Raw genomic sequence first — 16,652 nt, forward strand, 5'->3', positions numbered from 1 at the left:
AAAATACACGTTCGTTCGAAGAGAGGTGGCTAAAGGTCTCCGTTTTTTTTTGTTTGTAGGGGCCTCTCATTGGTGCAAGTGTGAGAGGTGGCCTGTGCAGTGTGGCGCCTGATGTGCCTGAGGCCACATTTTACCCCGAGGCTGAACAAGCTCCCAGCATCCCAGCAGAGACCACATCTCAATTGGATGCATAGCTCCAGGGGACACCAACATATACCCAGACGTGGCAGCACCATTCAATCTATCACAACAACGACCACCACCGCTTGATTCCAGTAATACTTCCGTCCTCACCACAGTCTTGCGCCTAGTCTTCTACACGGCTGAGCCCGTCCTCACTGATCGTTCAGTTTGATTCCTCGAGCGTCGAAGAAGGGGCCAGCTCTCGATGTCAGCGTGCTCGGCAACAATACACGCCCCGCTACCGCTACCTCGAATCGCATCGTTAACCAGCACTTGATCTCCCTGCCCAGAGCGAATTACAGAGACACAGTCGTTCAAGATGAAGTTGGACGTAAAGGTGCGTCTTGGCCCTGGCTGCCTCAGAAATTCAATCCACTCGACTGCAAGGGAGCGTTTGGTGCGGGACCATCACAGTTGGCATCAACTGTCGCGCTGGATCTGTTTGCCGACCTCTCTTGCCCTCAACCTTCCCTTCGCAATGCCTAGCGTGCCCCGGACGAAGATGATTGCTAACAGATTACCGCTCAACGAACAGAGGCAGCTCTTGTACGTACAGACCTTGATACTTGGAGCGCGACGCCCGATGAAGCATGGAGGGATTGATGGCGACTAACACCTACAAAGTGCCCGGAGCGAGCGTGTAAAGGGCATCGACTTCCACCCCACCGAGGTACGCTTCGACTATTCCTTCATACCGATCTACACTTCCGAAAACAGGGCAAAAAGATCAAGATTGGAATGGGAAGCTGACATCTCGCCGCCGCAATAGCCATGGATTCTCACAACCCTTTACAGCGGCCATGTCTACATATGGAGCTACGAGACACAGACTACCGTGAAGTCATTTGAGCTAACGGACGTTCCCGTGCGAGCTGGTCGCTTCATTGCGAGGAAGAACTGGATAGTCTGCGGCAGTGATGACTTGTGAGTGCTCCTGAGGGAACCCGGTTTTAATACGTATACAGTGGAGGACCGCACTGGCTCAGAAGAGGGCGGTAGGAGAGCCGGAAAAGATGCTAACGTGAGCGCCCTATGGTACAGCCAGCTTCGGGTCCACAACTACAACACATCGGAGAAGGTCGCGAGCTTCGAGGCGCACCCCGACTACATCCGAGCGATCTGCGTTCATCCTACGCAGCCTTTCGTGTTGACGGCCAGCGACGACATGACGATCAAACTGTGGAACTGGGAGATGGGCTGGAAGTGCCAGCAGACCTTTGAGGGACACTCGCACTATGTAGGTTCTTCCTTGGCTGTCGCGTATGGGCGTGGGAAGGGACCGTAACAAGACTGTGGCGGGTTCCCAGGGACAAATTTCTCGTCTTGATGAGGTCTCGATTTGCCGTGGGTGTATGCTAACTAAACGGACAGGTCATGTTCCTGGCGATTAACCCGAAAGATACCAACACATTTGCATCCGCATGTCTGGACAGGACGGTCAAGATCTGGTCACTCGGGTCCTCGACAGCAAATTTTACTCTCGAAGCACATGAGCAAAAGGGCGTCAACTACGTTGACTACTATCCTCATTCCGACAAGCCATATTTGTTGACGTGAGCTCCCCCCTTGAAATTTCAAGACTGTTTCGTGATGGTACGGGCGAGTCTAACTCTTCGCAGGACGAGTGATGACCGCACAGTCAAGATCTGGGACTACACTACCAAGTCTCTAATCGCTACTCTCGAAGGCCACACCAACAACGTGAGCTTTGCTTGCTACCACCCCGAACTCCCTGTCATCATTTCGGGATCAGAAGACGGCACCTTGAGGATATGGCACGCTTCCACCTATCGCTTCGAGCAGAGTCTCAACTACGGCCTCGAGCGTGCTTGGTGTGTGAGCTATCAAAAGGGCAAGCAGGGGATTGCGGTTGGATACGACGAGGGGTCCGTGGTTGTCAAACTGGGTCGCGAGGAGCCCGCGGTGTCCATGGATGGATCCGGCAAGCTGATCTGGGCGAAGCACAACGAAGTCGTGTCGGCCATCATCAAAGGCGGCGAGGCGACCAAGGACAACACACCTATTCACCTCACCACCAAGGATCTTGGCAGCTGTGAGGTGTACCCTTCCACGCTCTCACATTCGGCAAACGGTCGATTCGTGGCGGTATGCGGCGATGGCGAGTTCATCGTGTACACTGCCCTGGCCTGGCGCAACAAGCAGTTTGGTTCCGCGTTGGACTTCGTCTGGGCATCGAAGGAGAACTCGAACGACTTTGCCATCCGGGAATCTGCGACAAGCGTCAAGGTATACAAAAATTTTGTCGAGAAGCAGGGCGGCTTGGACGTCGGATTCCCGGCGGACGGCCTGGCTGGCGGCGTTCTGCTTGGTGTGAAGGGTCAGGGAGGAATCAGCTTCTTTGACTGGGCCACCGGCGGCTTGGTGAGACGCATTGAGGTTGAGCCGCGTCAGGTCTATTGGAGCGAGAGCGGTGAGCTCGTTGCTTTAGCCTGCGAGGACACGGTAAGTCGTGGTCAAATTGTAATCGATTGGGAGGTATTCGTGTGCCCGCTGACAATACGGAAAAAATAGTGCTACATCCTCCGCTTCAGCCGCGAAGCATATCAAGAGGGTGTGCAGGCTGGACAAGTCGATGACGACGGCGTCGAGGCAGCTTTTGAGGTCATTACCGACATCAGCGAGGGGGTGAGGACTGGAGAGTGGGTTGGGGACTGTTTCCTGTACACCAACTCCACGAACCGCCTGAACTACCTCGTTGGCGACCAGACGTACACCGTCTCCCACTTCGACCAGCCCATGTACATTCTCGGCTATATCCAGCGCGACTCTCGGATTTATCTCAGCGACAAGGATGTGGCCGTGACATCCTTTGCGCTCTCCCTCCCCGTCCTTGAGTACCAGACCCTCGTGCTCCGGGATGAGCTCGAAGCCGCCTCAGAGCTGCTGCCTTCGGTCCCAGAGGGCGAGCTCAACAAAGTTGCTCGCTTCCTGGACGGACAAGGTCACAAGGAGCTCGCCTTGGAGGTTGCTACAGACCCAGAACACAAGTTCGAACTTGCCCTTGCCTTGAACCGTCTGGATATTGCTCTTGAGCTTGCCAAGGAGGCCAATGTCGAGCACCGATGGAAGACTGGTAAGTAGTTCTCCCTGGCTACAGTTCCCAATCCCCAATGAGCATTTACTGACGTGTGATATAGTCGGCGATACCGCCCTCGCAGCTTGGGATGTCAGCCTCGCCGCCGAGTGCTTCACACATGCAAATGACCTCGGCTCGCTCCTCCTCCTGTACTCGTCTACCGCTGATCGAGAAGGTCTGGCCAGCCTGGCAGGAAAGGCTGAAGAGGCTGGCGTTCACAACATCGCATTCTCGAGCAAGTGGCTTCTGGGCGATGTGGACGGCTGCGTGGAGACACTCACAAAGACAGGTCGCCTGGCCGAGGCTGTTCTGTTTTCTCAAACATATAAGCCCAGCTCGACAATTGAGGTTGTCAAGCAATGGAAGGAGTCGCTCGAGAAAAACAAAAAGGGTCGCGTCGCCAAGATGATTGGCCTTCCCGGTGCAGAGGGCGACGAGGATCTCTTCCCTGAGTGGGATGAGTGGCTGAGGCTAGAAAAGGAGGGTGTCACTGTGGGTGATGAGGATGTCGAGGTGCCGGATGCCGAGCCTGCCGCGGCTGAGAATGGTGCTGCCGAAGAGGAAGGAGAAGCTGAAGATGGCGAAGAAGAGAATGGAGAGGAGGAGGCCGAGGATGAGGAAGAGTAGTGTTTGGTTTTGTCCGTGGGGGCCTGAACGTCAGCCCGACAACGTCTAAGGGTTCTTGGTATGTGGCCGAGTACGGATAGCTTTTAGAGGAGTTTCTCTCGCGGGGGGCAGCAAGGCATGCTGAGGGGGAAAATGTTGGAGCCGGCCTGGGGTGTTGATAGAAAAGTCGCTGAGGCACTCCGCCCATATACAAATTTCTAACGTTTCTCTGTATGCTGTCCCTATTTTGCCACACTCTCCAGTAGACAGGACTGTCGGTATCATTGCCTCTTTACCCTCTTTGGCATAGAAGCAAAGGATGATGCGCCCTCGCAGGATCCCGATCCTGGAGAGAGATACGACCTGTTGATTCCTTGCGTGGACGAGTCAAAAGGGTCGCACGTAGTTAATAGCACTAGACCTTCCATGTAAAGCAACATCCACGACATCCGACAACCCGCAGGCAGCGAAGTGTCTATTTTCTCCCTCTCCTCCGCTCCCGACATCCGAGATCTGAGCGGGGGCGTATGCTATCACCAAATTTCTACGGAGATGGTTAGAGAGAATGAACGGGTTACGAATATCCTCTCCACCATTGCGTGATGGGCGGCGGCACACCCCTCAATGTATTAGTGCGCACCTCAGATCATTGCCACATGAGGATTTACACAGAAGAGGAAAAAGTGTTTGTGATAAATATATTTAGGGCTCAGGTATCGTAGTTAGTTGTCTACTTTTTTTTCTTGCTTTTTATGTCTTGTTGTCCTGCCCCAGTGTCCTCGGTACGACGAGATTCAAATACTTTGACTGGAAAGTACTTGGGCAAATCCCTATTTTGAATCAAGTGACCTAAGAAGTTTTGCATAGTACGGTCTACCTTCAGAGTTTAAAATATATATAAACATACTCACACACACAAGGCTGCTGACTACCTCTCGAAACAATTCACCTCACCAATCAACATGGCGCCAGGACTCACCTCGGATCTCCCCATCCACTCCTCGCAAGCAGAGGCCAAGACTTACCCGAAACCACTGCAGCTCAGCGGTGCGCTCAAGGACTTCTCCTACGAGGACACAACACCCGCCATTGGTCGCGAGTTCCTGGGCGTCAATATCGTTGACGATGTGCTCAACGCTTCTAACGCGGATGAACTTCTCCGCGACCTCGCTATCACCAGTGCGTTCCTCTGCAATCTCCCCTTTTTCTTTGTTGATATGCTTGTTGTACATAATCAGAGCACTTATGCTGACAATGGTCCTCTAGTATCTCAGCGCGGCGTGGTCTTCTTCCGCGCCCAAGACAACCTCACCAATGAGCTCCAGAAACAATTTGTCCACAAGCTGGGCGTGGCCTCGGGCAAGCCCTCGACTTCAACCCTCCACATCCACCCCGTGCTCAACAGCACCAGCGAGTTCGGCGTGGGTGATAACGAGATCAGCCACATCAGCTCTGTAGCCCGCAAGAAGATGTTCCAGCACGAGGCCCAGCCCAACAAGCGCCGCTACGACGCCGCCCGCTGGCACTCTGACATCCAGTTCGAGCCCTGTCCCGCAGACTACACCTCGCTGCGGCTGACGGTGCTGCCCGAGACAGGCGGCGATACCTGCTGGGCGAGCGGGTATGAGCTGTATGACCGGTTCTCGCGGCCGTACCAGAAGTTCTTTGAAGGGCTGACGGCTACTTTTATCGGCGACGGGTTCATTCGGGCTGCGGAGAGAGATCCGAACGTGGTCATCTATGAGCAGCCCAGGGGCAGCCCCCTGAACGTCGGCAAGGACCTGGCGGCGGTGCATCCTGTGGTGCGGACCAACCCGGTCACGGGGTGGAAGAGTATCTTTGCGCTGGGCGGGTTTCCTAAGCAGATTAATGAGCTCGAGGCCGACGAGTCCAGGGAGCTGCTAGATAAGTTCTATCGGATGATCCTCGACAACCATGACCTGCAGGTCCGGTTCAAGTGGCGCAACAAGAACGATATTGGTGAGTGGTCCCTCTCTTTTGTTTTCTTGTTTCCTTGTCTCCTTGTCTTCTGTACAAGCGACATGAGAGCGGCTTTGTGAATACTGACATGATTACTTCAAACTCGCAGCGATCTGGGATAACAGGAGTGCCTTCCACAGCGCCACGTTTGATTACCAGGGTGAGAGATTCGGGAACAGAGCAGTCGGTATTGGTGAGGAGCCGTTCCTCGACCCGAACAGCACGTCCAGGACGGAGGCGCTTGGGCTGTCCCCATTTTAAACCTGTTTCTGTTCTCATGACGATTATGATGGTGATGGTGGTGGTGGAGGAAGAGGAGGAAGGGGTGGAGATATTGAAGTATTGGGAAATATTCGTTTCCCCCCAATTTATTTTCTTCTTTTCTTTTCTTCAGCTACAAAAACTAGATTGGTATAAATGTTTTACTTCCTATCAGAAGCAAGAACCTTTCGTCTCTGCCTGCGCATGTGGTTGAAAAGTGTAGGCGCAGCTTTATGACACCCATCATCGTCAGTCTTTTCTCATATTGACAACGCACTAAGAGAGGAGGGAGGGGACGTAAAAATAAGAACAACTCACCAGGGAGATAGAGCATGGCTGCAGCAACATAGCCCCAAGCAAATCCAGAATCCCCAGCCCTCCAAGCCTCCGAGACAGCCGCAGCCACAACGCCAACCTCACTTGCGATGCCGACCGGATACAACACGTAGAAGGCGCTGTACCGCAGCCAGATCAGCCTTCCGTACTGGTGCCCGCCGACGAGCCTGGTGGCGAAGTACAGGTACCGCACCACGTCGGCCGCCGCCCAGGCCAGGACCATGGTGGTATAGAAGGTAGTCTGGGCGGCGGCTGGGTAGGCCTCGATGACGATCCAGAGGACGGTCAGGCGGCCTGCAACCTGGACAAAGGTAGTGAGAACAGGGGCGTGGACGAGGCCTGGGTTTTTTTTTATATTTTTTTTTGGTCAGCGAGGGGTGTCGATGTGCTTTTCAGGAATTGGAACACGACTTGAGTCCTGTGAGGTGACAAAGGAGGAAGGGCCTGTACTTACCTATGAGAGCATGCAGAATCTCCAGGCTCGCTAGGCTCTGCGCAAAGAGCACGAGGGTCCTCACGGCGGGATAGACAGCGCCCAGCCCGTCCGTCACAGCTGTCCGCCCCGTCCAAACAAAAATGGAGAGCCACAACAAGGAAGACACGGTGTTGTAGCCGATGAGATAGGCCCACTGGGGGAATACACCCTCGAAAACACCCATCTTGACGTGTGGGAGTGGGCAATTGGGGCGAAGGTCCCTTGTGTACAGGCAATTGAAAATGATGGAGTGAAGATTTGAGAGATGGGAAATTTGAGCTGGCCTGTCGGAACTAGGTTGAGCGGATCCCGGCTCTGCCGTCTCGGGAAACCCGGTCACCAAGTAAATAATATATGCCTATGGTAATTGACCAAGGTGGCTACTGATGATAGATTTTACCTCAACAACAGTAGAAAATTGTCTTTCCTATGGATTGTCTGAGGAATGATGCCCTTCAACACTAACGAGATTAAAATATTGTTCGCAGGTGGTAAAGCACAACCTCATAAGTACTGAGTACGTGATGAATCACGCCAGAGCGAAGACATTTTTTCTTCTTCTTTCTCTTTACAGTTGTCTTCCTCAATTCTTTACAACATAAGAGGGAAAGCCAAACACATCATACGAAGGTTCCTACAATACACTGAACCAGGCCTATGTGTAGAAAGGCGCATCATTGGCGAGCCACACCCTCAAATCAAATACCGGAATCCCCTCTGCAGGCTCCTCGCCTCCTCAACACTGATACCCTCCACCTCGGCCGTCAGCTGCAGCTTCCTTGTGTCATTCTCTGTGAGCTGGGCCCCAGCATCTTCCATCCTCGCCAGACTCTTATTCTGTTGCTGCAGGAGGACGCGAAGCGCGAGGGCGCAGGCAAAGGCGATGCACTGCAGCCCGATGCACACCCCGAGAGCAGGTCGGTAGTAGGGGGCGTCTTGCTCTCGATAGGTAAAGGGGGTCCAGATCGAGGCAGCGTTGCCTACGGAGTTGATGAAGGCGAATGCGGCGGCGCGTTTTGCGGGAGGTCGAGGGATGGAGGAGGAGATCCCTGGTGTGATAATTTTACATTAGTCAGGATAGGAACTTGATATGATGATGGCGGAAGGGTCTTCCTTACAGGCGTAGAGCGTGCCGTTCATTGCGAAAACAAAGACCTGTAGGAAGAGACTGAAGTAACGAGCTCCGAAGCTGCTGGTCGTCATAAACACTAATGTGAAGGTCAGCAGTGAAGTACAAGAAAAAACGCGCAAGGAAAGACAGGAAGAGAGCAGAAAGAGACCAACGTACGGATAAAGCCGACAATTGTGACGGGTATTGGGTACACAAAGAACCAGAAACGCTTCTTGAGGTGATCAGAAACTCGCGAGTGCGCAAAGGACCAGATGACCATGAACAAATACGGCGGTGCACAAAGCAGCAGAGCATCGATGTGGTTCGGCGTCACGGTCTCGGTGAGAGTAGGGAAATAATTCTGAATGCCCGCCGCCCCCGTTTGGCCGTGATAAGCAACAGCGAGAAGGTATGTCTTGGGATCCTGAAGGGCCAGCTTGATCCCGCGCAGGTGCGACATGCCGTGTTTCTCATCGATGTCGGCCTCGGCGGCCTCGATGGCGAGACGTCGGTTGGCGACGCGGCGCTCTTCGTCCGAAAGGCTGTTCCACGTGTCTGGGAAGTCGGGCAGGACGAGCATCAGGAGAAGGCCGAACTGGTGGACAGGCAGTCTTTATGTCAGAACTCAAGCGCAGACATACACATGAATGTTTACGTTGTCAGACAAGGGAACAGGTAGACTCACAAAGATGGTGATTGACCCCTCCATGATGTACAGCCACTGCCAAGCAGCGTAGCCACGCTTCCCAGCCAGGCCATTCAAGATACCCGCGGCGATCAGGTTTCCGAATGCGCCGCTGACGAGGGAACCGGAATAGAATATGGCCATACGCAGGGAGAGTTCCTCTTTGGTGTACCACTTGGAGAGGTAGAACAGAATGCCGGCGAAGAAAGCTATTGCACGTTAGAACGTCGTCAAGGCACAAATGTTGAGAGAGAAAGACAAGGAGAGGAAGAGGGAGGAGGAGAAAGGAGAGAATGAAAAGAACAGACAGTGATGAGGTACTGATGGAAACAGAAACTACTCACGGGCTTCAACAAAACCAAGAACAAATCGTGCGGCAATGATCCCACCAGGGCTCTGGACTTGGCTGGTGAGGGCAGAGACCAATCCCCAAATCGTTGTCTATTGATCATGGTGAGCCGCAGCGCTTCCTTGCCCAAAGTCTCGTCTCGCCAGACGGCTACCTGGACTGCTGTAACTAAGAGCTGGAGGTGGGGAGCGGCTTTCTTACAAAGAATCCAATGTATATGGACGGACGTCCAACATAATTCAGCAAAGCGTTTGAGGGCACTTGCATGAGAACGTATCCAACAAACAAGGTCGAGAGGCCAATCTGATACTGGTTGTCGGTCATCCCCAGGTCGTCCTGGAGCCCTTGAAGCCGAGCAGCGGCATAATTGTTTCTGGGGACATTATCTATAAGCAACTTGGCAGGATTTCGTTGCTGGACACAATAGTGCTATCTTCCATTGGGACACGGAGGGAAACACCTACCGATCAATGTAGTTCATGAGGTAAATGAGGACGGTAAGTGGCATGATCCTGAAATCGATCTTCTTCCTCAGCTTCTTCTCAACTGCAAGCTCGTCCGGCGTCAGCCGCTGCAAATGCTCCGTAGTCTCGAGATCGACATTCTCATCTCCGCTGAGATCTTGATCCTGGATATGTTCAGCCCGTGGGCTATCGTCAATCTTGCTGCTCATGGTAACAGCTTGTAGATAGGAAAAAGAAAGAAAAAAGAGAACAATGTCGAGAAAGGGGAGAAAGGGGCAGAAAATCACAGACGAGAAGGTCGGATGCGGAAGGAGGAAAAAAAGCAAAAGGGATCACCAGCCCCAGGTTCAACGTCGTCAACGATATAAAAGCTGTTGGGCCATTGGTGAGGGGAAAGATCATCCTTCACACCCCATTGAGACCCCAGCTACAACAAAAACAACCGAGAGGGAAAAGGGGAGAGAGCGTGGGGGGCGCTGCTCCTCTCCCCCAGCTTTTCCCCAGATTTTCCCCCACACTTGAGTTCCAAGTAATCGCCACGAGCAAATCCCAAGTGGGCTGACAAAAAGGCAAGGCAAACCCTTGGCATTCCGTCACTCTTATTCTTTCCCCTCTAAACCAACACAGGCTATATCCGACCATGTTGATCCGCCCCAGTGAGGGGGAAACGCCGACGCATGCACACCGCACCCACGATTGTGATATGCCGTGTAATTTCTCCGCACCGCACCTCTGGAGATGGCGTGAAAAACAATCCCCTGCCCTGGGCCATCTACCGGGGGGTCCTGTCGTCCGAACGAATCATGGATTCATTAGTTGCATGATCAGCTGGTGCAGTCCCATCGCATGTAACCTGTCCCTGTGCCGTGGACGCAACATGATGAGCAGCCGAGCAACAGAATATGGGTTCGTGCCAGCTAAGATGAGGGGGGTGGCCGCGGAAGAACAACCGGGAGTACTTTTCGGATGTCCAATTCAGTGCTAGTTCTCTCTGATTATTCATCTATCATGCCTCGCGAGCTCAATGGGAAGGGTAGGATCCTCTCAAGACCAAGTAATTCTAGGTGCTGCTGACGTGGGACCTTGACATGGGCGTTTAGTATTTAGTCCACCCCATCTGCAAACTCGTCGATCATGTTCATACAGTCTACGCAATATTCGATTTTGATCTCAGCCTTGCCAAGCGAGGCAGCAGACTGGTCAGGTGGGAAATATTGGCAGCATATAGTATGAACATCATAGCATCGCCCCCGCCATTGGGTTGAACAAGGTGCGTTGCCATCTCATAGCAATGTGCTGGGGGACAGGAAAACGAAACTGTTCTCTTGGGGATTGGTCAAGCTTTGAAATTGTGCTGATCGGTAGTGAGCGTGCGGTTCTTTAGCAAAACTGAACTAAGGTGGTTGAAGAGGATGTGGACCAAGAAAGGTGGACTTGTTGAGCCAGCGCTCTTCCAAGTTTGTGGTGACTCGTTCAGCCAAGGGACTTTCTCAGACCTGGGGGGTTTTTTAAGCTTATATCCAATGGTTTGATTGTGCGAGTTTCCCAAGCACATATAGACTACAGCTCCTATGTCTAAACGCACGGATTTCCTTCATCCTATGCAGAATCATTGCAATTGTCTCGAGCCAAGATTGTTATCTGTCCATCATTCTGTCTGCTATGACCAACTTCACAACAAGTCTCTGCGGCAACATACACTCTAAAAGTTGCCAGACTGGCTGGACTTCACAGTACCAGCTTTACAAATGATACAAGGTCAGTATCAGACATGAATTGATTAAAATCAGCTGGACCCTGGGTATGGTTGTGAAATCCTCTCCAAGTCAGTAATTACAGACTAAGGCCATGCCGATATTTTTCTGTCAGCAGCCATACATGGCTTGGAGTGAAGTTGAGTCTTTTGAGGTGCTATCTTGTAAATGAATGACCCAAGACTTGAGGCACAATGTGTACTTCCATTCATCTCGAGGGCTTGATGAGAAAAGGAAGACATAGAGAGACAGTCTGTATTGGATGAATAAGGACATTCTGGATGGCGATGAACATAAGAGCCACAGGTGAGAGATGAAATGCGTCTCGTGGGCGGACATCTGGGCAACAGGCATTCTCACCAAGATATGATAACATTTGTCCGTTGAAAGCAAAAGTAGAGTAAAAAAGAACAGGGTCGAACTTGTCTCAGGCCCTCCTATGGGTCCAATCATGAGCAGTCAGGTGGACAAGTTCTCCCCTTCTGTGGGCCATTGTTGCAAGTGGCTGGCTGACTTCTGAAGTCATGACCAGGGGCCCAGCAGCTAGCCAGCTATACCAACGCCGAGCAAGCCTTGTTGTATCACTGTAACAAGTGTTTCAGCAACAAATCATTTGATAATATGTCCGCGTGGTGTAGTGGTATCATACATGCTTTGGGGGGCTATTCAGCCATAGTCTCTCCAAAGAGAGATCTTGACAATGCATGAGGTCCTCGGTTCAAACCCGGGCGCGGACTATTCTTTTTTCTCCTTCTTTTTTTCCCTTCAGCCATGTTTCTTTTCCCTCTCCTGTCTTTTTCTCTCTTGGTCTGTTTCAAGATGATGAGCTAGCTGTCTAGCAGGGAACAGATAGTAGGAAATAGTCATGAAATAGTAGTTACTGAACTTGCGCCTCAGGCCAATTAATCAGGACTTGTGGATCAGTGCCTTTTTGATTATGTCTCAAGAAGCTATCCACCTAATGCAACGCAGCCTCTGTATATGCAGCATGCTGTCTGCCCCCCTTCCCTCGTTACTATTAATTACAGCTTACCGAAGCCGGGATGATACATATCAAAGTTGCTTCTGTACGACCTAAAACCAGCCCCCTGGCCAGACCCCCCAGCCATTCTCCTCGCCACGGTGCTGTTGAATCCCGTGTACGCGCTGAGGCTGGGCGGCAGATCGGCGACCTGCGTTCCCCACGAGCTCTCGTTCAGACCCAGGGTGAGCACAAGCTCTTTCCCCTCGGTGAAGAAGCTGTGGTCGATCCAGTTCTTGGTGTACGGCTCCCCGTCGAGGGTAGCGGACTGGATATAGATGGCCTCATACGTCGGGTCAAAGTTGACGTTGCGGATAGTGGCAGTCTTGCCCGTCAAGGGGTGTGTGATGTTCACGCTGGGGAAATACGGCGGGTTGATGAGATAGACGTCCTGGCCTGGGTTGGGGAACAGGCCCAGCATGCTGAAGGACAGGAAGCTGCCCATGGCGCCGCTGTCGTCGTTTCCTGGGAGGCCAGAGGGGGTGGGCTCGAAGTAGGCCGGGATGTAGAAGTGGCTGCGCTGGGCGGACAGGCCTGGTCGTCCTGCGTAGTGGTACTGGAAGACGGTGAGGAAGGCGGGCTCGTTGCCAATGTAGGTGATGTCCTGGTCATGAAGGAAGTTGAGACGGCTGACAAAGGCATCGGGGCCGCCGAAGAGCGTGATGAGCTCAGCTTGGTTGTGAGGGACGAAGCTGCAAAATGATCAGTCATGTATGAACCGAGGAGTTCCGGAATAGGGGGACAAAATCAATCAGGATGACTTACAAGCTGTACTCCCAGATGCTGCTCTCAAAGGTCTCCCGGCCGGTATTTTGCAGTGAGCAGGCTGCCCCTGAAGTATCAATATTGCTGCACTGCAGAGGATCCTGGAATCCCCAGGTCTCGTTCAGGAACTTGGGCTGAAAGAACCCCGTATAGCCTGTATCGGTGCCGTTGGCGAACAACGAGGTCTGGTCCGACTTGTAAAGGTTCTCCCAGTTGCCGCTGGACGCGATGTACTTCTCCTGGTCAGCCGTGTTGTTGAGGCCGGCAGCGATCTGGGAGATGCAGTAGTCGTTATAGCTGTACTCAAGCGTGCGCGAGATGCTGCGGGTCATGGTGCCGAAGCCCTTGTAGTCAAAGTCCTGCACGGGGATGTAGTCGAGGGCCTTCCACGAGTCGAGGCCGCCGCGACCCTCACAGCACCAATCAAAGGGCTCATTTTCTGCGTCATTTACAACGGCTGCGTAGCCAAGATCCCACTACAAGAATTAGCATGTTATAAGAGAGGAAGAGATATGAAAATTGTTGGGAGGTGAATACTCACATCAATACCAGTGGACAGGCCCTTCAGATACCCGTCGGCCAAGATATTGTCGGCATTTGATCCACCCTGGGCCAGTATCAGCATAAACGCCACGAGAAAAGACCAAGATAAAATGATTCAAAGCAGCTTACCTGGGTGTAGCCCTTGCTGAGACTCATCCGGCAGTCCGGCAGCCAACCAAGGTGAACATAGGTGTCAATGAGAGACCTCAACATCTCCTCCACCGAGGTGGGATCAATGATGGTCAAAAATGGAATCTGCGACCGGAAAGAATCCCAGAGACTGTTTCATTTTTGGCCTTGCGTCAGCTCAGTTCCATTTGAAATAGTTCAAAGAAAGCACACGTACCAATAGAACGAGTCAAAATAAGGCTCATTGCTCGACCAGAGCGGATTCTCGCCCGTGTAATTCTGAGGATTAATCATCGTCCTGTAGACACCACTAAAGAAGTTGGTCACAAACGACGCATCCACACCCGTGGAGTCGACCGAAAAGGCGCTCAGCTTTTCCTCCCAGATGGCCTGCGCGCTCGTCTTGACCGTATCCAGATCAAAGTCCGGAATCTCAGCCTCGGCATGCGCGCATGCCTGCGCAGAGCTGATGAAGCTCGTGGCCGACCGCGCATAGATGGGCTCGCTGGCGCTGGCAAACCGCACAAAGGCGCCGCCCGGCAGAGGATACCCGTTGATGGACCGCGAGATGGTGAAGTTCTTGACGTCGGTGCTGGCGCGGCTGTTGGAGTAGATGCCGTTGTCGAAAATGTCGGCGCCGGAGAAGTCGGTGCAGAAGTAAAGCACGTAGGTGCCCTGGGCAAAGCTGGGGACGAAGCGGGCGCTGCCTGTGATGCGTCCTGTGGTGGGGTCCACGGCTATGCTTCCGTTGTCCTGACGCGAGTCGGACAGGTCGGTGAGGTCCTGGAAGATTATTGGGTGCTGCTCGTCGGAAGTATCGTTGCCACTTGTAGTAGTAGTGGTGGTGGAAGGGAAGGTGAACTTGAATAAAGAGGCGTGCTGCGTCGTGGACATTTCTGTCTGGATGCCCGAGTCGAGGGTGATGCTGAAGTAGCCTGGCTCGGCGACGACCGTGTCGTTGTTGAAACTACCAAACTCGGCGCGAGAGATCTTGGGAAACACACATCGGTCGATGTCCCCACCAGGGCAGCTGCTGTAGGAAAACAGGGCAAAATTTCCAAGCGAAGGGTCACCTCCCGTGCCGGAGTCGTGCATAAGGGAAAAGCCCGTTACGTTGGAGCCGTCGAGGGTGAAGCCGCCCTGGTTGCTGCCCGAGTTGGTGTCTGCGACTGCCTTAGCCATACCGTAGGGCAGAGAGGCACCTGGGAAGACATTGCCACCGTTACTGGTTCCGATCAGGGGGTCGACGAAGGCGAGGTTGTTGACGGTGGTCGTATTGGTGGTGTTCTGACCGAAAACGAGACCCGCCGTCATTATCAGCCAGGCTGAGACGAGACGAGGTCGGAAGAGAGACATGATTAACCAAGCAGCTTGATTGATAGGCTGGCAAGGAGAAGACTACCTCTGTTGTCGAGAAATTATTTTTTAAAATGATACAGGTGAGACTATGTAGAGCAAAGGAAAGTATAGTCCTAGAATAGAATAAAAAGAGCGAGTGACTAGAACTTCCAAGGCTCGCTTCAAAGAGACAAGGACAGTCAACTAAGGCAGCGCTCTCGAGACCAACAGCGAAGTTGTTGAGAAGCTTCTTGTTGCGCCGACCACCCAAACCAATCCGCCTTCGAAACTAACGATGGCCCTTTGGGCCTCTTTATACAAATGGCGCCACGGAACAGCATGATTAGACTGGCTGGGAAATCCCAACTGGAATGAAGCTCAAGGTAGGGCAAGGGCAGGGTGTTCGACTCATTTCATAAATTCGGCCCGGGTAGTGGTGGTTGTCGTGCAGCTCGGCACCACACATATATGCAGTGTGTCCTGTCGACTGCAGGAGTTAGTTAATTAAATGCAGGCAATGTGTCGATCAAGATTTAAAACTTGCAGCGGTTGGGAGGGGTTGGACAAGCGATTATCTCTGCCCACCCATCTGTGATCGACTGGGCCTGCTGGTCTGGGGGGTGCTGGGACCCATGCTTGATAATACCCTGCGTTCATGTCTCTGGATTTGGGCACGCGGAAGCATCTGGGGTAGCAGTGGCTGCAAGGGTTGGGGCAGGGTTTTTTGTTTTGTTTAATCTATTTTATCCAAGATTCAACCCCCCTCGCGACGTGCATCACTAGATTTGTACCTAGAATCATGGCACAGACGCAAGTTTTCTTTCCCGAAGGAGACATGTCGCCTTGGGAAGACCATAAGAGCTTGGTTTGCCATAAAGTATACTACACGGTAATTACAGTAGAACTTTAACAGATACTTCAATAAATTGTTCTACTTCGTATAAAGAAAAGAAGAAGAACAGTAAACGTGCTTAGCGTCTCGGTATCACGGCAGATAGAACAAGGGACAAGAACCTAAAATCCGCGAGTTAATAACTGGGGCCATCGTACCATTCTCAGTGAGGGAAAGGAAGGATGCTGCATGTGCCCGTCCGGCGTTGAATCTCGGTGAACAAACACTCAAGAAGTGATCAGGAAATATAAATCCGACAGACTTCCTGATGCGGAATGAACAATACATAAGCGACACGAACAAGTACATAACTCTGCTACTATGCATGTCTCACCGAGAGAAAAGACAGGGAAAAGGAAAGAAAAAAGATCATCCATCATACAATTTACTTTGTGTATCTTAGGTCCAGGCCAGGGGTGCAGATCAATAATGACACCATGCTTCTATACGTTGCATCCTACTGTTCCGTACCTCGCATGAGACGAGTCCGTTCTAGGTAGGTCGTAGCACGAAGCCTGGCAACATGATTTGAGCCATGTGAGCCACTCATGTGTTCCTTCTAGGATTGTGGCGCGTGAGCAGGTTATACATGCTGCAGTAAGGTAATTTAACAAAAGGAGAAGGGGGAAACACGACATGGACGACGACGGTAGTGAGCGTATG

The 16,652-nt window shown here is 52.4% G+C and overlaps 5 protein-coding genes and 1 non-coding gene across 6 annotated transcripts; 3 read left to right on the forward strand and 3 right to left on the reverse strand.

Moving 5' to 3' along the window:
• Window positions 1-206: 206 nt before the first annotated feature.
• Window positions 207-4,125, forward strand: M406DRAFT_345381 (Coatomer, beta' subunit). The gene is made up of 10 exons (XM_040922075.1): window positions 207-520; window positions 719-729; window positions 808-853; window positions 953-1,107; window positions 1,225-1,420; window positions 1,555-1,736; window positions 1,803-2,646; window positions 2,716-3,277; window positions 3,342-3,772; window positions 3,809-4,125. Exons 1-10 carry the CDS (start codon window positions 503-505, stop codon window positions 3,905-3,907), a joined length of 2,544 nt encoding a protein of 847 aa, XP_040778264.1. The 5' UTR covers window positions 207-502; the 3' UTR covers window positions 3,908-4,125.
• A 723-nt stretch (window positions 4,126-4,848) lies between these two features.
• Window positions 4,849-6,127, forward strand: M406DRAFT_328392 (taurine dioxygenase family protein; the record flags this gene model as incomplete). Its single annotated transcript, XM_040920322.1, has 3 exons — window positions 4,849-5,065; window positions 5,153-5,866; window positions 5,976-6,127. The coding sequence occupies 3 exons, from the start codon at window positions 4,849-4,851 to the stop codon at window positions 6,125-6,127; spliced, it is 1,083 nt and encodes a 360-aa protein (XP_040778265.1).
• A 161-nt stretch (window positions 6,128-6,288) lies between these two features.
• M406DRAFT_61249 (uncharacterized protein) lies at window positions 6,289-7,122 on the reverse strand (the record flags this gene model as incomplete). Its single annotated transcript, XM_040924728.1, has 3 exons — window positions 6,289-6,356; window positions 6,446-6,802; window positions 6,918-7,122. 3 exons carry the CDS (start codon window positions 7,120-7,122, stop codon window positions 6,289-6,291), a joined length of 630 nt encoding a protein of 209 aa, XP_040778266.1.
• A 342-nt stretch (window positions 7,123-7,464) lies between these two features.
• On the reverse strand, window positions 7,465-9,756 carry M406DRAFT_288299 (MFS general substrate transporter; the record flags this gene model as incomplete). Its single annotated transcript, XM_040918786.1, has 7 exons — window positions 7,465-7,987; window positions 8,057-8,146; window positions 8,227-8,644; window positions 8,735-8,943; window positions 9,079-9,175; window positions 9,285-9,456; window positions 9,548-9,756. 7 exons carry the CDS (start codon window positions 9,754-9,756, stop codon window positions 7,632-7,634), a joined length of 1,551 nt encoding a protein of 516 aa, XP_040778267.1. The 3' UTR covers window positions 7,465-7,631.
• A 2,168-nt stretch (window positions 9,757-11,924) lies between these two features.
• M406DRAFT_t40 lies at window positions 11,925-12,038 on the forward strand. Its single transcript has one exon. It is a non-coding gene; the product is annotated as a tRNA-Pro (tRNA).
• Window positions 12,039-12,218: 180 nt separating this feature from the next.
• Window positions 12,219-15,287, reverse strand: M406DRAFT_89823 (family 92 glycoside hydrolase). The gene is made up of 4 exons (XM_040926163.1): window positions 13,973-15,287; window positions 13,629-13,694; window positions 13,088-13,563; window positions 12,219-13,014 (listed from the first exon to the last, which is right to left on the reverse strand). The coding sequence occupies exons 1-4, from the start codon at window positions 15,113-15,115 to the stop codon at window positions 12,324-12,326; spliced, it is 2,376 nt and encodes a 791-aa protein (XP_040778268.1). The 5' UTR covers window positions 15,116-15,287; the 3' UTR covers window positions 12,219-12,323.
• Between the last annotated feature and the right edge of the window lie 1,365 nt (window positions 15,288-16,652).

Source organism: Cryphonectria parasitica (genome assembly GCF_011745365.1).
Source record: "Cryphonectria parasitica EP155 unplaced genomic scaffold M406scaffold_3, whole genome shotgun sequence".
Lineage (NCBI taxonomy): Eukaryota > Fungi > Ascomycota > Sordariomycetes > Diaporthales > Cryphonectriaceae > Cryphonectria > Cryphonectria parasitica.